Raw genomic sequence first — 25583 nt, forward strand, 5'->3', positions numbered from 1 at the left:
GGGAGCCTGATGTGGGACTGGATCCCAGGACTCCAGGATCACGCCCTGGGCATGAAAGGCAGGTGCTCAACCGCTGAGCCACCCCCATCAATACAACAGAATTTTACACGAGGGGCGCCTGGGTGGCTCAGCGGTTGAGCCTCTGCCTTTGGCTCAGGTCGTGATCCTGGGGTCCTGGGATCAAGTCCCAAATCGGGCTCCCTGCTCAGTAGGGACTCTGCTTCTCCCTCTGCCTGTGTCTCTGCCTCTCTCTCTTTCATGAATAAAGAAAATCTTTAAAACATTTTTTTTCTAATCCAAACAATACAATATTATACCAATTGTTTTGGCAGCATGGTGGGGAGTGAATCCTGGCTGGACCACCTACAGCCTAAATGACATGGGACAAATGATCCAATCATTCTCCAGCCTGCTTCTGTGGATAATTAGGAGTATCCACCTCGGGTCTGGTGCACAGCGAGTGCGTAGTAAACGACAGTCATTGTTCATTATCTTTATTATTCATCATTTTTAAAAAAGATTTTTATTTATTTATTCATGATAGTCACAGAGAGAGAGAGAGAGGGGCAGAGACACAGGCAGAGGGAGAAGCAGGCTCCCTGCGGGGAGCCCGACGGGATCCCGGGTCTCCAGGATCGCGCCCTGGGCCGAAGGCAGGCGCTGAACCGCTGCGCCACCCAGGGATCCCTATTATTCATCATTATTAGGAGATCTGGGCTTTGCGATCGAAGATTACTTCAATAGGGCGAAACCCCGGCGCAAACAATGCTCAAAGCATTCGGGCATACGGAGTACCCATGTTTCTGGAAGGAAACGCGGTCGCATCCCACAGAGGGGACAGCTGTCTCCTCCGCCAATCGGGGGCAAGTCCCAGCTCGCAGCACCGTGAGAACGCCCCGACCACAAAGGCCAAGCGCCAGGGCGCGGGGGCCCACCGCACAGGAACCGCCGCTTCCACCGGGACACCCGAGCGATGGGGCCCGCAGGGCACGGTCCGCACGTCAGTCGGGGTCCCGGTCCGAGTCCGCGTGGGCCCCGCCCCGCCCCCCGGGCTGCCCGGGCGCCGCCGCCGCCCCAGACCCACAGCGCCGACGGGGCCTCCCACACAAATCGCACAGAGACGCAAACCGCCGAACGTCCCCTCCTGGAGCGACCTGCCTTCTCGGAAGTCGACGCGACCGGGTCTAACCTTCCTTTCATTAGCCGTCTGGACGCCGGCCCTCCCATAGCCACCGGCACCCCCAACCCCGGGCCGCGGCCCGGGCGCTCTGCGCAGGCGCGAGAGGCGCTGGCCCCCGCTTCCGCGGCGGCCCGGCGGCCCTCGGGGGCTGGGGGCGGGGCCTACGTGATGGCGTCATGGGGCGGGTCCTCCGGCGCGGGAAGAATGGAGGTGCAGGAGAGCGGCGGTGGCGCGGCGGAGCGCGGGCCCCAGGACCCTCCGCCCGCCTCCAGCAAGGCCCCGGGCAGCACCGGCCACTACGAACTGCCGTGGTGAGGGCCCCGCCATAAGTGATGGGTGCTCTGGGCGTGGGTGGGCGCGTTGGCTGGCCGTGTCCTGCGGGAACTCCGGGCGGGAGGCCGCGGGGTGGCCCCGAGTAGCTGCGGATTTGGAGAAGGCCAGCGACGCGCGTCCTCGGCCCCGCCTGGGCTGCACGGTGGGCGGTCTGAACTCTGGAAGCGGGTTCTAATTGTGCTGATTGTGATCGTCGCCGCCCACTCAGCGCCTGGCGGGAAGCGTCGGGTGCGGGGTGGGTCGGAACTCGGGGTGGTGTGCTGCAGGCGCGTCCTGGGCACCCGGGAGCAGCAGGTGACCTGGACAGCCACCTGCCCCGGGCGCAGGTGTGGTGTGGGCCATCCCCCTCGGGCCCACTCCTCCATCCTCCTTGAGTGCCCATCCCGCCAACCCACCCCTCTCCTGACCGGATACCTAAATGGAGAGCAGTACACCTTACTGGCCCATCCATCCACGGCTGCACTGTCCAGTCCCCCAGCCACTGGCCCCTTGAGGCCGTTGAGAGCAATGGAAATGAGGCTGGTCCGAATGGGGATGGGCTGATGGTGTACAAAATACACCCGATTTCCAGAACTTAGTATAAAAAAAAAATCTCATTCGTAATTATTACATTGATTACATGTTGAAAATGATAATCTTTTGAATATATTAGGGTCAGTAAATTGTTAATAAAATTAATTTTCACCCATTTTTACTTAAAAACAAAACCAGTTTTTTAAATTTATTTCAGGAAGGGAGAGAGAGAGTGCGCAGGTGGGGGTGAGAAGCAGACTCCCCACTGATCCCAGAGCCTGGATGCAAAGTTCTATCCCAGGACCAGAAGATCATGACCTGAGCCAAAGGCATAGGCCTAACCAACTGAGCCACCCAACTGCCCCTCATTTTACTTCTTTTTTTTTTTTTTCCTAAGATTTCATTTATTCATGAGAGACACAGAGAGACAGAGACACAGGCAGAGGGAGAAGCAGGCGCCACGCAGGGAGACTGATGTCAGACTTGATTCTGGGCCCCAGGATCAGGCCCTGGGCTGAAAGCGGCGCTAAACCGTTGAGCCCCCCGGGCTGCCCTCATTTTAGTTTTTAATGTGGCCACAGAAAGTGTAAAATTACACATGTGGCTTGAGTTATATTTTTTTATGCACAACACTACTTTAGATGCTTAGGATATTTCATTATACAAAACACTCTGCTGGAGCATCTGGGTGGCTCAGTGGTTGAGCATCTGCCTTCTGCTCAGGTCATGATCCTGGGGTCCTGGGATCGAGTCCTGCATCAGGCTCCCTACATGGAGCCTGCTTCTCCCTCTGCCTGTGTCTCTGTCTCTCTCTGTGTGTCTCTCATGAATAAATAAATAAAATCTTTAAAAAACAAAACACTGCTGCCATGAGCTTCCATTTCATGGGGAAAGAATAAAGAATAAACCCAATAGATATGCAGTATATTTGATGATGATAGGTGGCATAAAGTAAAATGACTGTGGTGGTCAGTGACGGCCTTTAATGAGCTAATTTCAGCAAAGACCTGAACTCAGGAGTGAGCCATGTGGTGATGTGGAGAAAGCTTTCAGGCAGGAGAAGCCCCTGTGAAGGCCCTGAAGGAGGAGCATGTTTGCCATGTTCATAGTCCAGTTCAAATTTCAGTGCCTGACATTCCCAAGTGTTGCCTCTCTCCCTCTTCTGAGCTTCCACAGCCCTTGGTTTATATAACCGGTTTAGCACTATAGTAAGATTTGCTAAGCTCTGTGTGCTTGCTGATAGGAAAAGCCTTTATTCATTCATTCATTTCTTTGTCTATTTTAAAGATAAACATTTATTTATTTATTTATTTATTTATTTATTTATTTATTTGACAGAGCACAAGCAGGGGGAGTGGCAGGCAAGAGAGGGAGAAGTAGGCTCCCCGCTGAGCAGAGAGCCTGACGTGGGGGTTGATCCCAGGAATCATGACCTGAGCCTAAGGCAGACACTTAACCAACCTGAGCAACCCAGGCACCCAGGAAAAGCCTTTAGAGCAAGAACGATGTCTTGCTTGTTTCTCTACCTTCCTCTTTTCTCCCCTTAAGGTCTCAAATTCCTTATATGGTGCTCAACACCTGGAAAGGACTGAGTATAAACAAGAAATGAGTAGGAACAAGCATGCTCCTTCTGCTGGTCTTGGAGGAGAGCTCTTTATTTACTATAGTATGTGACAAACAAGCTTCTTTGCACTTAGCTGCTTCTGGAGCAGAACCAATACCTGCAGGGACTGCAAGCTGAGGGTAAATCAGAGAGTACAGTAAAGGGCAGCGGAAGTGCTGATGGTCAAATCATTGCAAATCTATGCCACTTCTGTTCTCAGACTAGAGAAAGTCATAACATAGCTTGCTTTATTTGAAAAGAGATAAGTGTTGAGGTGCCTGGGTGGCGCAGTCGGTTCAGCATCTGACTCTTGATTTCTGCTCAGGTCCTGATCTCAGGGTCATGAGATCCAGCCCTTCTTGGGCTCTGGGCTCCAGGGAGTCTGCATGGAATTCTCTCCCTTTGCCCCTCCCCCAACTCATGTGCACGTATGCCTGTTTGTGTGCATGTGTTTTCAAATAAATAAATCTTTAAAAAGAAAGAAATATTGATCTGAGAAAGCCACTAGCCTGTCCACATAGCCTCATAGGATCACAGGATAGGCTTATGATTTTTGTCTAGCCAGCCCTGCTGTGCACCTGGCACAAGTGTGCAGGAACTGGCAGGTAAGGGATGAGAAGGGGGCTGGGTTGCACCATGTCTGTCAGATTAGATGATATCAGCGCCGCATGTACTAAGCTTCTGTTGTGACGGGCAGACCGGACTGCTGCAGTGTCCCTTTGCTCCAGATGGCCCACTCTGGCCCTTCTCCAGCAACAACAGGTGTGTCTCTGCCGTGGCGGGTTTGAACCCTGTGGTGTACAATCCTTAGGCACTTTTCAAAGGGCACTTGGGTACCTCTTTATTTTTTATTTTTTTTTAAATTTTATTTTATTTATTTATGATAGGCACACAGTGAGAGAGAGAGAGAGAGGCAGAGACACAGGCAGAGGAGAAGCAGGCTCCATGCACCGGGAGCCTGATGTGGGATTCGATCCCGGGTCTCCAGGATCGCGCCCTGGGCCAAAGGCAGGCGCCAAACCGCTGCGCCACCCAGGGATCCCAACTTGGGTACCTCTTTAAATGTAAAACCTACAACATTTACTGTATTTAAATTGAATGTATACAGTCTTCTGACAAAGATCTCAGGATTGCCCTTTAGTGCTTGTTCTTGCGCAGAGTAAAAATAGTCATGTCAACATCTTTATGCATTTTCTTAAAAACAGGGTTGAAAAATACAGGCCAGTAAAGTTGAATGAAATTGTTGGGAATGAAGACACAGTGAGCAGGCTGGAGGTGAGTGATTTTTTTAAGAGATGATCTTATGTCACATCATGGTTTTGACAAGCTTGAGGCATTTGGAGGAAGGCTGCCAAGATAGTGGGGTGGGGTGAACCATGAATCCGGATTGAGGGATTGAGAGATAGTCTGTTTGGAGAAGACTGGAAACCATGGTGTCTAACTTCACATTTTTCAAGCACTAGGTTATTGGGGTGGGTTCTCTGACCTATGGTTCTAGAGCCGGGATGGCAAACCTTTTCTGTAAAGGCCAACTGGTAGATATCTGAGACTTTGTAAACTGTATAATGCCTTTGTCCAATAATCTTAATTTTTTAAACAACCCTTTAAAAACATAAAAATTGGGCCGCCCGGGTGGCTCAGTCAGTTAAGCATCTGCTTTCAGCTCAGGTCACGATCTCGGTCCTGGGATTGAGCCCTGCATCTGGCTCCTTGCTCAACGGGGAATCTGCTCTCCCTCTCCCTCTGCCCTTCCCCCTTCGCTGCTTGTGTTCTCTCTCAAATAAATAAGTAAAATCTTAAAAAAACAAAACAAAACAGAAAGAAACAAAAATCATTCCTAGCTAGGAGGCTTATAAAAACAGGTCCAGGGGCCCCTGGGTGGCACAGTCAGTTCAGCGTTGGACTCTTAGTTTCGGCTCAGGTCATGATCTCCGGGTCATGGGAATTTTGCTTGGGATTTTCTCTCTCTCTCTCCCTTTGCCCCACCCTGCTCGTGCTCTTTCTCTTTCTCTCTCAAGTAAATAAATTTTTTTTTTAATAATAAGTTTATTTTTCATTGGTGTTCAATTTGCCAACATACAGAATAACACCCAGTGCTCATCCCGTCAAGTGCCCCCCTCAGTGCCCGTCACCCATTCACCCCCACCCCCCGCCCTCCTCCCCTTCCACCACCCCTAGTTCGTTTCCCAGAGTTAGGAGTCTTTTTTTTTTTTTTTTTTTTATTAATTTTTTTTTTTCAGAGTTAGGAGTCTTTATGTTCTGTCTCCCTTTCTGATATTTCCCACACATTTCTTCTCCCTTCCCTTATATTCCCTTTCACTATTATCAAGTAAATAAATCTTAAAGAAACAACCAGACCTCAGGCTGGATTACCTCTCACTTCGCCCCAACACTCCTTCATTATAGTTTGCCAACCCCTGCCTAGAAGGCCTAAGTGACAGGACACAGCCTACTTCAGGATGACAGGAACAAGTAGGAGTATTCACAATATAGCAAGCTTTGAAATCCTAGCACTAGAGGTCTTTAGTCAGAATCTAGAAGCCCAGCTAATTGAGACATGATGGAAGCAGTCTCTGCAGTAATTGGGCCTTAGACTTTAACAGCTGCCAAGATATTTATTCTACAAATGTATTCATTTTACAAGTATTTCCTGGCCAGGTATGGTATGACGTTAGGAGCTGTTGATATAACAGTGAACAAAATAGACACAACCCCTGCCAGTGTGATTTAGTCTCATAGAGGCTAAAGTCAAGAGGTACTGTGATGAGCACTCTGCCAGAGGAGGTACGGGGTGCTCTGGATGCACATGGGAAGAGTTGATCTGCTCACAGTGTCTTAGTTCTCAAATGGAAAAAGGGACAGCAGAGCTAAGTAAGTGAAAGTTAATCAGACTTGGGGGTCAGGAGCAGAGGGAGGGAAGGCAGCAGGAATAGCATATGCAAAGGCCCAGAGGTGAGAGGGCTTAGCTTGTTGGCAGTGGGTGGGAGCTATGGGAGGGTGGTACCATCTGATTGGAATACAGAGTAGTGCTTTCTAGACATTAATGGGTATATGAATTTGCCTGCGGGATCTTGTTAAAAATGCAGATCCGGACCCAAATTTCTGGAGCGGGGCCAGAGAGTCTGCATTTTTCTAACAGGCTCCTGGGGGATCCGGGTGCTCTGGGTCCATGGAGCCCACAGAATAACAAGGCTGTAGAATTTATGTATTGGGGTGTGTAAGAAATGAGCTGGTGAGGTGGGCATGGTCTCCTGAGCCCTGTTTAAGGGTTGGGCCTCACAGGGCAGGAAGGAATCCGCCAGGGGCTTCAGTCAGGTGCAAATGTTTTAATAGATGGGTATCCTAGGAAATTGGTTGTGTTTATAGTAGGGAAAGTGTATGGGCGTGGGGCAGGATTAGAAGCCAGGAGACCAATTAAGGGCCAGTTCAAAGCCATCCAGATGAGAGGTAATTGGTGAAGTAAGTAGCAGTGGGGCTGAAGAAAAGGACATGGAGATAGAGGAAAGGAAATGGCCAAGCCTCTGTAACTGAGGTGCTGTTTGGGGCATGGGGAGTGGAGGAGGCCCCAGTCAAGGATGACCATGACCTCTAGGTTCCTGGTGTAGGCAGTAGAGTTGATGGCATGGACAGCCTAGGTGAGGGGAAGCATGGGTAGGGCCTCGGGCATGAGGGGGAATGAGGACGTTGGTTCTGAATATGCAGAGGAGAGAGTTCTGTGGGGTATCCACATGGAGAACCCTGTGGCCATGTCCCTAAACTCGTCTGTGTGGCCGAGGAGGCTTGGCACCTCAGGTCTGCAGATTAACCACTTTTTAAAAATATATATTTTTATTTATTTACTCTTGAGAGAGAGGCAGAGGGAAAAGCAGGTTTCCTGTGGGGAGCCCGATGTGGAACTCTAACCCAGAAATCTGGGATTACACCCTGAGCCAAAGGCAGATGCTTATCCACTGAGCTTCCCAGGTGCCCCGCAGATTAACCACTTCTGATGCATATTTCTTCCTTCAGGTCTTTGCAAAGGAAGGGAATGTGCCCAATATTATCATCGCTGTAAGTACCCCCTTGGGGCCCTGTTGGTGATCTTAGAGTTTCACTTTCCCTCCAAGAGCTTAAGTGCACAGAGCTTCCTCGTCAGAGAGGCCCCTGGCCCCCAGAGCCCTTGCCATTCCCCTTGGCAGAGGGAAGCATTGTGCTCTGTTGGATCGGGAGGCCTGTGGGTTGGTGTCTGTGTCGATTTGAAGTGTGCTGTGGGTTGGGGTGGAGGTTCGAAGGGAAGGTGAACACCCAACAGATTGGGGAGCAGTAACTTGGGAGCTAAGGCGAGCTAAGGCAAGCTCATTCTGCTGGCCTATAGCCCTTTCGATCTCCTCCCTAGGGCCCCCCGGGGACCGGCAAAACTACCAGCATCCTGTGTTTGGCCCGTGCCCTGTTGGGCCCAGCGCTCAAGGATGCTGTTTTGGAGCTCAATGCCTCAAATGACAGGTATGCCTAGGAGTTAGGGCTGCATGAAGCGTGGCAAGCGTTTGAAGTCTTGAGTTGTCATAGAAACCACCTATTCCTTGGGGTTTACTTCCCAGCTTTGTGTTTTCCTTTGATCCTTCCCTGTGAACAAGAATGGCCATCACTTGCCTATCCACGTGGCATCCTGAGCACTGTTACTGGTTTACTTTGTTTTTTAATGAAGTTTTTTTGTTTTTTAAGATTTACTTATTTATTTGAGAGAGAGTGTGTACGTATACACCTGTGGGAGACGGGCGAAGGGAGAGGGAATCTCAAGCTGACTTCCCATCAAGCACAGAGGGCAACTTGGGGCTCAATCCCGTAGCGTAAGTGGAAACCAAGAGTCGGATGCTTACTGACTATACCACCCAGGTGCTCCTTTAATGAAAGTTTTAAAAATTATTTTTAATTGGAGTAAAATACACATTCCATTAAATGTCAGCATTTAAAAAAAATTATTTTATTTATTTATTCATGAGAGATGGGGGCGAGGGGTAGAGGGAGAAGCAGCCTCCATGCAGGGAGCCCAATGTGGGACTCGAACCTGGGTCTCCAAGATCCCACCCTGGGCTGAAGGTGGCGCTAAACCGCTGGGCCTTCCGGGCTGCCCAAACGTCAGCATTTTTAAATGCCCAGTTCAGCAGTGTTGCATACTTTCACACTGTTGTGCAACCATCTCCAGAACTCATTCCATTTGCAGAACTGAAACTGTATATCCATGAAACAAATAACTTTCTGTTTCCCCCTCTCTCTAGCCCTAGCAACCACCATCCTTGTTTCTGTTTCTATGAACTTAACTCTTTTAGGGACTTCATCTAAGTGGAATCATACAGTATTTGTCTTTTTGTAACTGGCCTACTTCATTCTGCATAATGGCCTCAAGGTTCTTCATGATGGAGCAGGTGTCAGAATGCCCTTCCTTTTTGGAGCACCTCAGTGGCTCAGTTGGTTAAATGTCTACCTTTGGCTCAGGTCATGATCTCAAGGTCCTGGGATTGAGCCCCACATCAGGCTCCCTGCTCAAAGGAGAGCCTGCTTCTCCCTCTCCCTTTCCCCACCCTCCCCCAGTTCATGCTCACTGGCTTTCAAATAAATAAAATCTTAAAAAAAAAAAAAAATGAATTCCCTTCCTTTTTAAGGCTGACTAGTATCCCACTGTGTAGAGAGAACACCACATTTTACTTATCTGTTCATGTGTCTTGGACACTGCTTTCATTTTTTGGCTGCTGTGAATACTGAATAATGCTCACATGAACAGGGGTGTACAGACAGGTCTGTGAGACCCTGCTTCATATATCTCAGACACATACTCAGGAAGGGGACTGCTGAGTTATTTTTGGCAATTCTGTTTCATTTTCTGTGGAAGTGCCACACTGTTTTCTGTGGCAGCTGTGTCAGTTGCCATGCTCCCTGACAGTATGTGATTTCCCCACATCTGCACCAACATTTGTTTTCTGTTGTTGCTGGTGGTGGTGGTCATCCCGATGGGCGTGTGCTGTTCACTCTTCAGATACAAACCAGTAGAGGGGGCAGCCCCGGTGGCCCAGCAGTTTAGTGGCGCCTTTAGCCCAGGACGTGATCCTGGAGACCCGAGATCAAGTCCCACGTCGGGCTCCCTGCATGGAGCCTGCTTCTCCCTCTGCTTGTGTCTCTGCCCCCCTCCTCTCTTTGTCTCTCATGAATAAATAAATAAAATCTTTAAAAAAACACACACACAAAACAACAGTAGAGGATTAGAAAACAAGGAACTGTTGAATAAAATGTCTGCAATCTGCCTTTGATTATTCCTTGAGGATGTGGTTCTCAGTGCTTTAATCTCTTCCGTTTTTTTTTTTTTTCTTTAAAGATTTATTTATTTATTCATGAGAGGCACAGAGAGAGGCAGAGACACAGGCAGAGGGAGAAGCAGGCTCCCTGTGGGAGCCTGATGTGGGACTTGATCCTGGGACTCCAGGATCATGCCCTGAGCCGAAGGCAGATGGTAACCACTGGGCTACCCAGATGTCCCAAGAGTCAGAGTTCTTAACTGACTGAGCCACCGAAGTGCCCCCAAACTCACTACTTCTAAGAACCAGTGGCTCATAATTTTGAGAGAATGGCCCATAATGGTAAAATAGTTCCAACTTAATTTGATGAACACCCATTATAATGATCAATACAATAATTTTGTTTTTCCATCTCTTTACTTCCTTTTTTTTTTTTTTTTTTTAATTTTATTTATTTATGATAGGCACACAGTGAGAGAGAGAGAAGCAGAGACATAGGCAGAGGGAGAAGCAGGCTCCATGCACCGGGAGCCTGACGTGGGATTCGATCCTGGGTCTCCAGGATCGCGCCCCGGGCCAAAGGCAGGCGCCAAACCGCTGCGCCACCCAGGGATCCCCATCTCTTTACTTCTAATCCCATTTGTATACATACCTGCCTTTAGCTTTTGATCACTGCCAGCTACCCTATAAATGTTGGTGGGCAAGCAAGCATCTTAAAAGATGAGAGAATAGTCACATGCATTAGCAAAACAGGATGGTCCACATTCATGTCAGAAGATATATTGGGGAATGAAGTCCTTCCTGTTGAGTGACTAACTGGATAAAAACATATTTATTCTTTGTCCTTAGATCTGTCTTATTCACTTCTTGATGCTAAAGTTTGAGAAAATTCACCCGTGATTTTGGCATTGGAGAAGCACATAGTCTGAGGCTGACTGTGGTCAGTTTCACTGTCCTTGTTAGCGTCCAGAGTGCTGCTCTTTGTCTCTCTATGGTTATTTTTTGATGTGTCCAATAATGTGGAATGTTTTCTGTCATTTGTTTCCATCTTTTGTGGGTGGAAAATGAAAAAGTTTTGAATTTTCAGCTGCGGTTAGTGAATGCTTTAAAAAATAACAAAGATGGTGTATTTGAACTTCTTTTATGTCTTCTAGAAAGAGAATGCAGACCCCTAGTGACACAAAACATTGGAGGATGGGGCAATAGGGACAGTTTTCCCTCTACCACACCATCCTAGGCAAGCGCAGCAATGTTGTGTATTCTTATGACTTTCATCTTATTTTTTTAGCATAGTTGTGAATAATTGATAAGGAATTGATAAGAAACAAGGAAATAGTCACTAGGATGATGACATTGCTATTTTGTTTCAAGATACAGGAAGAATAAGGTCACTGAGACCCTGTGATGTATCTCAGAAAGGGATCTGGTGAACTTTCATGCTATCAGAAGGAATAAGTAAATTTTATCTTTGTGTTTTGGAAGACCTCCAAGAAGGAATAAAAGTAATGAAATGTTAATCATTTTTTTTTAAAGATTTTATTTATTTATTCATGAGAGACACAGAGAGAGAGAGAGAGAGAGAGGCAGAGACACAGGGAGAAGGAGAATCAGGCTTCATGCAGGGAGCCTGTTGTGGGACTCGATCCCAGGTCTCCAGGATCATACCCTGGGCCAAAGGCAGGCACTAAACCGCTGAGCCACCCAGGGATCCCTGAAACGTTAATCCTTATAAATAGTGAGAGTTGCCCAGAAAACTTAAACACTAAAATTGTATCTGTGGTGGTGTCCTGGGGGTGAGAAGACCCCCTGAAGGTACCTGGATCTCAGAAGGTGACCATACAATTATGCCTTGTTGTTTCAGGGGCATCGATGTTGTGAGGAACAAAATCAAGATGTTTGCCCAGCAGAAAGTCACCCTTCCCAAAGGGCGGCACAAGATCATCATCCTGGACGAGGCAGACAGGTAGAGTGCTTTGCCAAGTACATACTGACCTTTATTTCTGTCTCTTATCAGGCTTTATTAAAGCAGGAGGGAAAAGCTCTCTCACCTTTGTACTTTGGTGGCAGACTGGCTTATCACATCTTCAAAAAGCAATTTAACAGCACCTGAGCCTTAAACCTTATCTTTACCTAGTAATTTACAAGCATTTGTCTAAGATGACTGACAACGTTGGTTACTGTGTCTATTCCAGTATCGTGTGAATAATTTCAATTATATATATTTTTTACTCTGGCAAAATACGCATGACATGAAATTTATCATTTTAACCCTTTTTTTTTTTTTAAGATTTTATTTATTTATTCATGAGAGACCAGAGAGAGAGAGAGAGGCAGAGGCCAGAGACACAGGCAGAGGCAGAAGCAGGCTCCATGCAAGGAGCCCGATGTGGGACTTGATCCTGGGTCTCCAGGATTACACCCTGGGCTGAAGGCGGCACCAAACCGCTGAGCCACCGGGGCTGCCCTTAACCCATTTTTTTAAAAAGATTTTATTTTTTTGAGAGAGAGAATGTGTACAAGTGTGGGGAGGGGCAGAGGAAGAGCAGACTCCCTACTGAGCAGGGACCTGGACATGGGGCTTGATCCCAGGATTCTGATTACCTGAGCCAAAGGCTGACGCTTAACTGACTGTGCCACCCAGGCGCACTCCTCAACCCCCATTTTAACCATTTTAAAGTGTATAGTTCAGGGGCACCCGGGTGGCAGAGAACTGGTTAAGCATCCGACTCTTGATTTCTGCTCAGGAAGTGATCTCAGGGTTGTGAGAGCGAGCCCCCCATCAGCCTCCAAGCTTCACACTGGGAGTGGAGCCTGCTTAAGACTCTCCCTCTGCCCCTGCCCCGAGTCGTGCTAGCTCTCTCTAAATAACAAAGTGTTCAGTTTGGTGGTATTTAGTACATCCACAATGTTGTACAACCATCACTGGTATAAATGAGAAGTTTGAGATGATGTTAAATGAAGAAAATACAGGGATGCCTGGGTGGCTTGGGACACCTGGGTGGCTGAGTGGTTGAGCATCCGCCTTCGGCCCAGGGCATGATCCTGAGGTCCTGGGATTGAGTCCCACATCAGCTCGCTGCGAGGAGCCTGCTTCTCCCTCTGCCTGTGTGTCTCTGCTTCTCACTCTGTGTGTGTGTCTCATGAATGAATGAATGAATGAATGAATGAACAAATGAATAAATAGATATCTTAAAAAAAAAAGAAAACACAAAATTTTGTTCATATCTTGGTTTAGTCTCCTTGTTTTCTACCCTTTGCATTTTCATATACTTGAGATCATAACATAATTTTTGTATCCTTATTTTTTCTTTTAATGTAAAAAAGCATTCCAAGTTACTATAGTCTTGTTGCAAACAGTCTTTGATTGCTATATTATATTTTATAGTGTGGATGCCCACTAACCACTATGGGCATCCGTATGCCCACTGTGTTTTACTGGAACATAATAGTGATGTTGCAGCTAACATTTATGCAGCTAACATTTATTTCTTAGATTTTTACTTGTTTGTTTTAGAGAGAGAGAATGCACATGCACAAGTTGGGGGAGAGGCAGAGGGAGAGGGAGAATCTCAAGCAGACTCTGTGCTGAGCCTGATGCTTGGAGATCATGATGTGAGCTGAAAGCAAGTCAGATGCTTAACTGACTGAGCCACCCAGGCATCCCTATGCTGTACCTCTCATACCTGTGACTTATTGATTCCAAAGCTGGAAGCCTCTATTTCCCACTCCCCTTTACCCATTTTGCCATCTACACCCCGCCCACCCTCCATACCTCCAAGCTCAGATAGTTTCCTGAGATCTCACAAGTTGAGTTTCTGTGAGACGAACTGGGGCAGCCTGACTGCAGGGTCTCTGCCCTCTGCTCCACCTGCATGCAGCCTGCCTGTGGAAGACCCACCTGGGGTCCTGGAGAGCAGCTAAGCATGCTCAGTCTGGACTTCAGGGTGCCCAGGCTCTCTAGGGTGGGATTTGTTTCCAGTGTACCCTGTGTCCCAGATGCAAAATGCCCCCCTGTTGTTTTCTTCTCAGCATGACTGATGGAGCCCAGCAAGCCTTGAGGAGAACCATGGAAATCTACTCCAAAACGACTCGCTTTGCTCTTGCTTGTAATGCTTCGGATAAAATCATAGGTAAGGGTCACCTCTGGGTGGCTTGGGGTCCCCTCATGGTGCTCACATGGGCCCTTTGGCAACAGAAGAGTAGGGGCTTTTTTTTTTTTTTTGAGTAGGGGCTTTTTGATTGCCTCCCATGGGCTGAGCACTACAGAATCAACTCTTTCATTTAATCTTATATTATTCTACATGAAGGTGTTACTGGCTCCATGTTCAAGATGAGAAAACTGGAGCCCAGAGAGGTTGAGTAGTTTGCCCATAGTCACACAAGCAAGTGGAAGGGCTGGGCCTGGAACCCCAGGTCTGTCTGACCTTTGCACCATCACAGGCACACATGACATTTCGATATCCTGTCATGGTCACTTGCTCCAGACGTGCTCTTGCACTTCCGGTGTGTTCTGAGCACTTAGCACACACTCCCATCAGCACATGGTGTGTTGTCATCACCAGGGACTGCCTCACCAGTGAAGGCTTCCCCATCAATCTGCTCTGACCTGGCGCCTGTCCCTCCCTTCCTGGAAGTCTCTCTGCTTCCTCACCCATTTGTCCCCCACCCGTCTCAGCTTCCTGCTGGTTGCACTTTCTTCCCTTTGTGATACGCACTGCGAACCCAGTCTGCTTTATTTCCCTCACCATTTCTCACCGCTCTCTCACATCACCCCGCCCTGCTAAAGCTCAGCCCCCGGACTTACCCTTCACCCAGGCCACTGCACAGCTTCAGTTAAGCCTGTGATTAGCCATGCGACACTGCACGGTCCTGATTCCCAGCCTCAGCAGGCTTGCCATGTCACCAGGATTCCTTTGGTGTCCTTCCACCTGCGTCAGATGCTCATCATCTCTTCATTAACCTGTTCAGTCATCATTGAGCAAACATTTAGTCTGTTCTGTATGGTGCTAGTGGGGAACATACAGCATTGAAGGAGAACATGCTCGACCCTCAGGATACTACCAGGGTGGTAACAACTCTGAGGCCAGGAGTAGCATCATATTTAGAGACCTCCCCAAATGCATTTCGCATAGGGCTGTGCATCCACAAGTTTGGTTATTGATTTGACACTGCCTACTGCTGTGGGCAGAGAAAGCCCTGGCCCTCCCTTGTCAATTTTGCTGATACAAACAGCATCCTGACTTTTTTTTTTTTTTAATAATTCTTTTTCTTTAATTCTTTTTAATTTTTATTTATGATAGTCACACACAGAGAGAGAGAGAGAGAGAGAGAGGCAGAGACACAGGCAGAGGGAGAAGCAGGCTCCACGCACCGGGAGCCCGACGTGGGATTCGATCCCGGGTCTCCAGGATCGCGCCCTGGGCCAAAGGCAGGCGCCAAACCGCTGCGCCACCCAGGGATCCCATGACTTTTTTTTTTTTTTAATTTTATTTATTTATTCATAAGAGATAGAAAGATTGGCAGAAACACAGGCAGAGAGAGAGGCAGGCTCCATGCAGGGAGCTGATGTGGGACTCGATCCCAGGACTCCAGGATCACACCCTGGGCTGAAGGCAAGTGCTAAATCATTGAGCCACCCAGATATCCCGTTTTTGGTTTTTTTTGTTTTTTTTTTAATTTCTAAACAGATACAATAGATATATGAATGAAATCACTGGAGAAATTTATTTCTGAGTAATCTCTACACCTAGCATGGCTCAAACTCAGCCTTGAGATCAAGAGTCACATGCTCTCGTGACCGAGCCAGCCAAGTACTCTGCTGTAGAGTTGATTTTTCTTCCTTCCTTCCTTCCTTCCTTCCTTCCTTCCTTCCTTCCTTCCTTCCTTCCTTCCTTCCTTTTTCTTTCTTTCTTTCTTTCTTTCAATTAATTAATTAATTAATTAATGAGAGTGAGACAGCATGAACCGGGAGGGGAGGGAGGCAGAGGGAAAGGGAGAAGTAGACCCCCACTGAGCAGGGAGCTGGATGAGGGCTTGATCCCAGGACCCCAGGATCATGACCTGAGCTGAAGGCAGATACCCAACTGACTGAGCCACCCAGGTGCTCCCAGAGTTGATTTTTTAACTCAAACATCAGTTTGGGTCCTGGACTCATTTCAGTGAAGAGAGAGACACTCTTGTTCTGAGGAAGGCCATGCTGCTTTATTCTGACATGCATTTAAATTCTGTGAACTCTGGGGCGCCTGACTGGGTCAGTCAGAAGAGCATGTGGCTCTTGATCTTGGAGTGGTGAGTTCAGACCCCACCTTGGGTATAGGGACTACTTAAAAAATAATAAATTCTGTGAACTCAGCTTTTGACACTCCTCATGAGAGAAAAATGAGCTAAAGGATGCTTCTACTTTAGCTGGAATATTAATTGCTTTTAAATACAAACCTATCACTCTTCCTCTTATCTGAGCTGATAAGCCAAATATGTAATTATGGTTCCTCAGTAGAGGTTCCTGATTTCAGATAAATTGAAATGGGCTAACTCTCAGGACTCTCAGGTTTCTTTGATGCACATAAACTTACAGGAGTGCATTCCTTGAAAGCCTGTGTGAGCACAAAGGATGGAACACAGAGAGACCACATGGGGCCTGAGAGATCCTGGAGAAGCTGTTGTCATAGTCTAAAGTGAGGGACGGGGCAGCTTCCAGAATTCTGCATCTGCCTCTCTAGTGGCTCTCTGCCCTTGACTGTAGCCTTACAGAAACCACCCACATGTCCCATGCTCATCCTGGTCCCGCTGGGTATTGACACCCAGCATACACAGTGAGCAGAAGCCTAGCCTTGACTCAGCTGTGGGCTGTGGCATGTGTCTCTATCCTGGAGGGTCTCTTCCCCTTCTGGAAGCTGTGTCTAGCCAAGGCCATCTGGAGGCAGTGCTGGGCGGGTCCTCTTGTTTCTGCTTTGAAACCAGCCTTGAGCACCCACTGGGGAGGGAGCGTGGGGCCAGCATGTCCTGTGCCCCAGCTTCCTAGCACTGGGCTGCCAAAGGGGTCCTGAAGGGCTCTTGGGGATGTGCTGGCCTCTGTGGGGACCCCCACCCTTGTGTCTCCATCAGAGCCCATTCAGTCCCGCTGCGCAGTCCTCCGCTACACGAAATTGAGTGACGCCCAGGTTCTTGCCCGGCTGCTGACTGTCCTGGAGCAGGAAAAAGTGCCCTACACCGATGATGGCCTGGAGGCCGTCATCTTCACGGCGCAGGGAGACATGCGGCAGGTGCGTACCCCCTAGGCCACAGGCACCCGGTTCTGGGGGGAAGTGGGGCATGGTCCTGGTGCAGAGACCAGAGACCCTGCTCACTGGGGACTCGGGAGGAGGAGGCTCTACTCGGATTCCAGGGGTGAGGGGAGGCCAGGACTGAACATTGCCCCCAAAGCACGCTTGCTCGTCCACAGGCACTCAACAACGTGCAGTCGACTTTCTCAGGATTCGGCTTTATTAACAGCGAGAACGTGTTCAAGGTACAGGAGCCCATGGGCCCCAGGTGGTTCTGCAAAGCAGGGTTAGTGATGGTCGGTGGGCAGCACTGGGAACCCCTGGACAGACCTGCAGCTGTGCTGGGACCCTTGTGTGCCCTGTGCAGTCAGGAGGGTCTCGGGAGCAGCCCCCCATCCTGATGTTCTCTGATCTGGTGGCCAAGGACACAACACCCCGCTGCCCCACCCCCCACCCCCGAGATTGTCCTGCTGCTGGAGAGGGTGCAAGGCTCCTGTTGCCCGAGGGACAGAGATTCCCACTTTCCCCACATTGCCCAAGGGTTATTCTCCAGGGAATACTGTGGACAACTGGCTGCCCCATCCTAACAACTTGGCTATTTTGGAGATCAGTTAGTTCCCCCCCCCCCTTTTTTTTTTTAAGATTTTATTTATTTATTTATTCATGAGAGACACACACAGAGAGAGAGAGAGAGGCAGAGACATAGGCACAGGGAGAACCAGCTTCCATGTAGGGAGCCTGACATGGGACTCGATCCCGGGTCTCTAGGATCACACCCTGGGCCAAAGGCAGGTGCCAAACTGCTGAGCCACCCAGGTGTCCCAGTTTCCCCCTTCTTTGAGAGTAAAAACTGGGTAGGGCTGTCCACACATTCAGACCCTATCTGTTTCTTAGCCAGTTTGTGGGTAATGAGAGTGGTGTTGTGGGGATCCCTGGGTGGCTCAGCGGTTTGGTGCCTGACTTCGGCCCAGGGCGTAATCCCGGAGTCCCGGGATCGAGTCCCGTGTCGGGTTCCCTGCATGGAGCCTGCTTTTCTCTCTGCGTGTGTCTTTGCCTCTCTCTCTCTGTGTGTGTCTTTCATGAATAAATAAATAAAATCTTAAAAAGAGAGAGAGAGAGAGAGAGAGAGAGAGAGAGAGAGGTGTTGAAAGCCCATTTAGCCCCTGGTGGTGAATGTGTTTTCAAGGACACTCAGGGAACTTGCTTAGTCTCTAGACAGTTCAGGTTCTGAGCCATCCTGAAGCAGACCTTCTAGGGCTATGAAAAACAGGATTTTTTTAATATATAGATTTTTATTTATTTATTCATGAGAGAGAGAGAGGCAGAGACACAGGCAGAGGGAGAAACAGGCTCCATGCAGGGAGCCCGATGTGGGACTTGATTCCAGGACTCCAGGATCACACCCTGGGCTGAAGACAGATGCCCAACCACTGAGCCACGCAGGCGTCTCTGGAAAGCAAGATTTCTGAGGGAAGTTCACTGAGCTAGGAAGAGAAGTTCCAGGGCTCATGGGGCTATGGGAGAGAGCAAAAGGGTTTCCTTTAAAAGTAAATGAGGGCAGCCCGAGTGGCTCAGTAGTTTAGCACCGCCTTTGGCCCGGGTCGTGGTCCTGGAGACCCGGGATTGAGTCCCACGTCAGGCTCCCTGCATGGAACCTGCTTCTCCCTCTACCTGTGTCTCTGCCTTTCTCTCTCTCTCTCTTTCTCCTCTCTCTCTCTCTCTCTCTCTCTCTGGTCTCTCATGAATAAATAAATAAAATCTTTAAAAAAATAAAAGTAAATGAGAGGGGGTGCCTGAGTGGCTCAGTCAGTAGAATGCTGACTCTTGATTTTAGGTCTTGATCTCAGGGTTGTGAGTTCAAGCTCAGCATGGAGACTACTTTAAAAAAAAAAAGAAGAGGAAGAAGTTTTATTTTTATTTTTTTTTTAATTTTTTATTTATTTATTCATGAGAGACCCAGAGAGAGGCAGAGACACAGGCAGAGGGAGAAGCAGGTTCCACGCAGGAAGTCCGATCGATGTGGGACTCAATCCCGGTTCATGCCCTGAGTTGAAGGCAGACACCCAACCACTGAGCCACACAGGGGTCCCAAGAGGAAGAAGTTTTAAATGTGGGTCCTGAGGTAGAGGGTGGAGCGTGGACTCCAGGCCAGTGGAGGGAGGGGCAGGGAGGCAGCCTCATGCTCAGGGATGCCTGCACACCCCCAGGATCCTCTTCACCCTGACATGCTGAGGTGGAGGACCATTGTCCCTAGAAGAATAGTTTCTATTCCAGGTGGGAGGCTTCCAGGTGGTCCCAGTCTTCAGTGGATTCTGAGTGGTTCTGGGTGCACCATCCTCCAAGTGACCTAATAAGGTGTGTAGCTAATGGCTCTTCATAAGGCAAAGGATTCCTGTTGGCCCTGTTCACTCCCCTTGTGCTTGGGAAATCTGTAACCACAATGTTAGAACTTCCCTCACATACATGGCCCCCGGAGTAAGGAAGGTGATGCCATACTCTGGTGACTCAGTTGGTGGTGACTGGGACGTTTCCAAACCTGGTTCTGTTTGCTGGAGAATTTGATGAGAAAAGCCCGCTGAGAAGTTGGGTACTTGGGTGTATCGGGGCTCCTCCTCAGGTGGGTCCCCGAAGCCCCTCACTGGCCTTCTTTTCCCATTTGCTCAGGTCTGCGATGAGCCCCACCCCTTGCTGGTAAAAGAAATGATCCAGCACTGTGTGAATGCCAACATCGATGAAGCCTACAAGGTTTGCGTCCCTCCTCCCCTGACTCCGGAGGAGCCTTTGCTTCTGTAGCAGAGCAGCAGGAGCCTGTCTCTGTGCTGGGGCTTCCCTCACAAGGGTTGCTCCACTGGATTCTTAGAATGATACTAGCAGTTGGGTGCATTCCGGGCGGGGGGAAGCTGATTCTGGGAAGCCGGATTCCTCACTCTAAATCACACTATTGACAAGCACTCAACCTGCAATTAAGAGTCACATCACTGTCCTATAATTATATCCTCCACAAGGGAGCTCTGTCCCCCCAAGACCTGAGGAAAGACCAGCCCAACTCCTTACGTTTCTGAGACACAGTCTGTCTGCCTGCTGAGGGAGACTTAGCCCTCTGTCCCCCTGAGGAATGTGGGAATGACTTTCTGGGACACAGGGGTGCCTGGTCATCCAGGAGAGGCAGGACCCAGGGCTTCCAGCCTCCGTGGAGCCGGGCACCATGTGCAGATCACAGGGGCCATCATCACAGTCCAGATGACCCTCAAGTCCACAAGGGTGGCAGTGGTGTGATTTAAGGCCATTGGTCTAATCCCAGCAGGTTTTCCTCCCCCCTGCTCCCACCAAACTAGACCAGAAGTGGACTGGATTTAGGGCAGGACGAGATGTAATGAGATACCAAAAGGTAGGGCAAGGAGCCCAAGGCAGAGACCCAGGCACCTGGCCCGAGGGCAGCCTTCAGATTTATGAACACAGCTTCCGTGCCCCCCAGCATCCACCCCGAGATGCCAGAGCAGAGGTGATACCCTGCAGTCTGAGTGGGCTGGGTGGGGTTGGAACTGGGGCAAATCAGGTGGGGGCTGAGAGGACTCTGCTCCAGCCCCAGTGAAGATTTGGTGGAGGCTAGGCCTGCAGCAGGTGTGCTTTGTGCCTGGCAGCTCAGAGAGCACAGCAGACACATGGTCTCCCTCTTCCCTCATACTCACTGGGATGATTAATACAGCTTTTTAGGAGCCTTGGATTAAGATGCCACATGGGTGCCGTAGTAGACCATGCAATACATTTTAAAGATTTTATTTTATTTTTTATGAGAGAGAAAGAGAGGGCGTGAGTGAGCAGGGGGAGGGGCAGAGGGAGAGGGACAAGCAGACTCTGCTGAGCTTGGAGCCTGACATAGGGCTTGGTCCCATGGCCCTGAGGTCAGGACCTGACCTGAAACCAAGAGTCAGATGCTTAACCTACTGAGCCTCCCCAGGCGCCAAGCAATACCAAGCAATAAATTCTGAAACATTTGTGACATTGGGGTGCAGTCTATTGACCGCCTCAGTTGGTAGCACATGTGACTCTTAATCTCAGGATCCTGAGTTCAAGCCCACTGTTAAAAAAATTGAATAAGTAAAAAATAAGACATTTGCAATCCTGTCTCTACCTGTTGGGAAGCTCCAGTGACCCCCAGGAGGTCTGCAGGCCATGGCCTCCCAGCAGCTCCATCAGCTGGCCGGGTTGAGGGGCACCTGGGTGGCTCAGTGGTTGAACCTCTGCCTTTGGCTCAGGTCCTGATCCTGGAGTCCTGGATCAAGTCCCACAGTGGGCTCCTCGCAGGAAGTCTGTTTCTCCCTCTGTCTATGTCTCTGCCTCTCTGTGTCTCCCATGAATGAATATTAAAAAAAGAAAAAAAAGATGGCTGGGTTGCTGAGGATGGTGTCCTCTCCCTGCCATGGGATAGGCCCAAGACTGGTGTGGCTTCAACCTCGTGTGTCCCTCCGCACCCCCCACCCCCCTTACCCTTTGTCACCCAGCGGTTCTTCTCTGTCTAGATTCTTGCTCACCTGTGGCATCTGGGCTATTCGCCAGAAGACATCATTGGCAACATTTTTCGAGTGTGTAAGACCTTCCAAATGGCAGAGTACTTGAAACTGGAGTTTATCAAGGTCAGTGAGAGGACAGCAGTGGCTCTTCTGGGGAAGGTGGGCCACGCTGTGCTCTGTTCTGTTTGTGCACAGGTCTGGCCTCTGGACAATGCTCAGTGAGCGTCCCAACCACAGCAGAGGCAGGCAGCTCATGCCTGGGACTGGGAGTTGCTTTAAGCCTGATGTACCAATCAGTGGCCTTGGGTTTCTTAAAGGGGCTCTCTTCATTCAAGATCAATTTGTTTACCCTCAGTTAATTGAGGCATAGTTTGCATAGATTAAAATGCAGCCTCTCCGGTGCCTTCTGTTGACCAAAGAGTTCTGTCATTTAAAGGCCACAACCTAGGTCTGAACAGTTGTTTATAATTCCTCCTGCAGATACACGTGCCCGTTTGTAGCCAGTCAGCTCCTCCCCTAGCAGCTGGGAACCCCCGCTCTGTTCTCTCTTTGGGGGAATGGAATTTTTCAGAATGTTATATGGAAATGACCATGGAATCCAGTAGAAGGTAGCCTTTTGAGTCTGGCTTCTTCCACTTAGCTTAATGCACTTCGGGTTTGTTCATGTTGCATCTGTCAGTGGTCTTGTTGCTGAGCAGTGTACCACAGTGTGTGTTCACCGCTTGAAGGACACCAGGGTGTGTGGGTTCCGGTGACCATCCGTAAGGCCACTGTAAACATTTGCAATTGTGAATTACTGTGCAGGTGAACATGAGTTTTTATTTTTCTTAGGAAACTTCCCAGGAGGTGGGATTGCTTGTTCTGATGGTCAGGGTATGTTTAACTTTATAAGAAACTGCCAAACTGATTTCTAAAGTGGTTGTAGTATTTTGCATTTCTCCCAGCAGCCTGTGAGCACTTCAGATGATCCACAGCCTATACAACCCTTGGAATGTTCAGTTGATTCTTTTTTTTTTAAGATTTTATTTTAGAGAGAAAGCAGGGCTGGGGCCACAGGGCAGAGGGAGAGAGAGTCTCAAGTAGACTCTGCATGAGCACAGAGCCTGACTCAGGGCTTGATCTCAGGACCCAGAGACCCAAGCAGAAACCAAGAGTTGGATGCTCAACAAACTAAACCAACCAGGTGCTGGTTGATTCTCTTAAAGCCACTCTAATCTCTAATAGGTGTGTCATAGTATCTCAACATGACTTTAACGTGCATTTTCCACTAACTGATGGCGTTGAGCACATTTGCGTGTGCTGATCTGCCATCTGTAATCTCTAACAAAGCATCTGTTCAAATCTACTGATTTCTTGATTGGGTCATTTTCTTGGTATTGAGGTCTGAGACTTATTTATGTACTCTGCCTTCAAGTCCTTTATCAGATATGTGTTTTGTTTTATTTTTTTTTAAATATTTTATTTATTTATTCATGAGAGATACAGAGAGAGAGAGAGAGGCAGAGACACAGGCAGAAGGAGAAGCAGGCTCCATGCAGAGAGCCCGATGTGGGACTCGATCCCGGGTCTCCAGGATCACACCCTGGGCTGCAGGCAGCGCTAAACCGCTGCACCACGGTGCTGCCCAGATATGTGTTTTATAAGTACTTTAATATTTTCTCCAAGCCTGGCTTTTTTTTTCTTTTTCTTTCTTTTGGTATTTTCTAAACAATACCTTAGAGGGAAATACCAACATCCTTTTAGAAAAAAATAAAGTGAACTTTAAGCATAACTCATGACAACTTCAAGTTCATGTTCCAGCTGAAGTTTGATTCATTGCATCAATTTTAAGTAAACTATTAGTTCAAGTGAAAAAAAAAACATCAAGCCCTCCCTTATTTATTAACCAGATTTACATTTGCTTTTGTTTTTCAGGAAATTGGATATACTCATATGAAAATAGCAGAAGGTGTGAACTCTCTCCTGCAGATGGCAGGGCTCCTGGCCAGGTTGTGTCAGAAGACAATGGCCCCGGTGGCCAGTTAGGGCGGAGAACTGGTTGATCGGAGTGATGAGAGTCCTGAGAGTCCTCATCCGGGAGAGATAGGAGTCCGCGCCTTCTGATTTGGCACCTTCCTTTTACACGATCGTGGCCATCACACTGCTTCCCTGAGTGCCTGCAGTCAATCTCAGACTCACGGGTGTGATGACAGGGTGGAGAGACCCTAGAGAACCTCCAGGGCTTGGCACCCAATCTGGGCATGTGTGGCATCTTAGCTAATAAAAGAGCTGGACAGTTTTGTTGGCACTAAAATGGCATCGCCAGGTGGCAAGGAAAACCAGCATTCTGTCTCTGAGTGCCCCAAGCATCCTATCAGTAGAATAGGTGATTTAGATAATAGACTGATCAAGCTAATCTCAGTTCTTTTAGAAGCTGGGAGGGCAGTCCCTGGGGTCAGGGGCAGAGATAGACATCTCAGAGGAGCCTGGGACAGTGAGCCCTTCAGAGAGGACTTGCGGGAATCCCAGGGGCTAGTGGTGCAGTACAGATGCTTGGGAAAACTGTCAGCTGGCCTTTTCTGTGCAATCGTGTGCGCATGGTGCTTTGGAATTTCCCAGTGAACTTTGTTTTACTTTGTATGATTGTTCCTGCCAGACAAGGTACTGTTTTTTTTCCTAATTTTTTTAAATTATAAAAAGTAGAAAGAATGGGGGCACCTGGGTAGTATAGTTGGTTGAGCGTCCAGCTCTTGATTTCAGCTCAGGACATGATCTCAGGGTAGGGGGATCAAGCCCCGAGTCAAGCTCTGCACTCAGTGCAGAGTCCGCTTGAGATTCTCTCTCCCTCTCCCTGTCGTGCTCGCTCGCTGTCTGAAATTAGTAAATCTTAAAAAAAAAAAAGGGTAGAAAAAATGATACAGTGAACTTTCTGTATCTACACCCACCTTCACAGCTTTAGCAACACCTGGCCATTCTTGGGTCTGGTGTGTTCCCTACCACTCTACCCCATCCCAGGTTGCTCTGAAGCAGATCCCTGATGTTAGGTTACAGTGGTGTTTTTACAGGGGTTGGGGGTGACTCCACTTCTGTGATTGGTGGCCTCCTGTCTAGAAGCAGTTGTGTGCCATGCTGGCTCCTGCCCTCTCAGCTCTTGCAGGAAGGGCCACAGCAAGGTGCTGTGTGTGTCCTCACCACAGATTTGCATATGGTTCTGGAATAGCCAGGCAAGCCCATGTGCTTTTCTCTCCTTAAATCCTCTCCCAGCCCAAGGTTGGCCATAGGGCTCAAGAGCTCCAGCCTGAAGCTCTGGAGCTGTAGGAAGCAGAGAGGGGCAGGGCCTGCTGGCCTCCCACTCTGCCATCCTTCCCAGGCTGGCTCTGTCCTCTGCCCAGGCCACAGGGACACTAGACCAACACAGGAAAGGCTCTTTGGGTTAAGGCTTCAATGAAGAGGGGAAAAAAATAATTAAGGTCCTCAAAAACTGCAGAGTTGTGTTTTACAAAGTCTTTGAACATGTTTCTCTCAGTCTTATTCATCTGGAGCCTCATGATCCCTGCGGTTTGCAGGGGAGGACCAGGGCCCAGAGGTGTGTGTCTGTGTCTCACACGCAGTGACTGTGGAGGCAGGACTCCTGCCTGGAGCTGCCCCCACAGCCCCACTGCGCCCCACTCTGTATCTGAGACTGAGATCAGTACCCCTGGGGGTGAAGTAACAAGTGGCCAGCAGTTGGCCTGCTGTTTTTCCCTCACTTCCTGAGGACAAGGTACTGTCCTGAGGGCATTATCTTTTGGAAAGAATCATGCAGCATCCTGGAAAGGATTAGACCCCAGGACCAGGTTCCTGTCCCCACCCCACACTCTTCATCTCTCTCTCTCTCTCTTTCTCTGCCTCAGGGTCGATTAAGCAAGAGGCTTGACTTCCACTCCCTTGGAAGGT

At 48.9% G+C, this 25583-nt stretch overlaps 1 protein-coding gene across 2 annotated transcripts; it reads left to right on the top strand.

The window, feature by feature from the left end:
• The first annotated feature begins 1339 nt into the window (after window positions 1-1339).
• RFC2 (replication factor C subunit 2) lies at window positions 1340-23946 on the top strand. Of its 2 annotated transcripts, XM_041750008.1 has the most exons (12): window positions 1340-1491; window positions 4835-4904; window positions 7638-7679; window positions 8005-8111; window positions 11757-11858; window positions 13925-14025; window positions 17000-17157; window positions 17337-17402; window positions 19822-19902; window positions 21678-21791; window positions 22149-22276; window positions 23583-23946. In XM_041750008.1, exons 1-12 carry the CDS (start codon window positions 1349-1351, stop codon window positions 23602-23604), a joined length of 1134 nt encoding a protein of 377 aa, XP_041605942.1. In that variant the 5' UTR covers window positions 1340-1348; the 3' UTR covers window positions 23605-23946. The 2 variants fall into 2 exon arrangements, with proteins under 2 accessions (XP_041605942.1, XP_041605943.1); XM_041750009.1 differs by lacking the exon at window positions 22149-22276.
• The last annotated feature ends 1637 nt before the right edge of the window (window positions 23947-25583 follow it).

The sequence above is a fragment of the Vulpes lagopus genome, chromosome 3 (assembly GCF_018345385.1).
Source record: "Vulpes lagopus strain Blue_001 chromosome 3, ASM1834538v1, whole genome shotgun sequence".
NCBI classification, from domain to species: domain Eukaryota; kingdom Metazoa; phylum Chordata; class Mammalia; order Carnivora; family Canidae; genus Vulpes; species Vulpes lagopus.

Excerpts from the sequence above, each read along its gene's own strand:
- RFC2 (XM_041750008.1), top strand. The coding sequence starts at position 1,349 with ATGGCGTCATGGGGCGGGTCCTCCGGCGCGGGAAGAATGGAGGTGCAG. Across the intron at positions 8,112-11,756 it reads CTCAATGCCTCAAATGACAG|GGGCATCGATGTTGTGAGGA; the intron begins GTATGCCTAGGA and ends TTGTTGTTTCAG. Across the intron at positions 17,158-17,336 it reads CGCAGGGAGACATGCGGCAG|GCACTCAACAACGTGCAGTC; the intron begins GTGCGTACCCCC and ends GCTCGTCCACAG.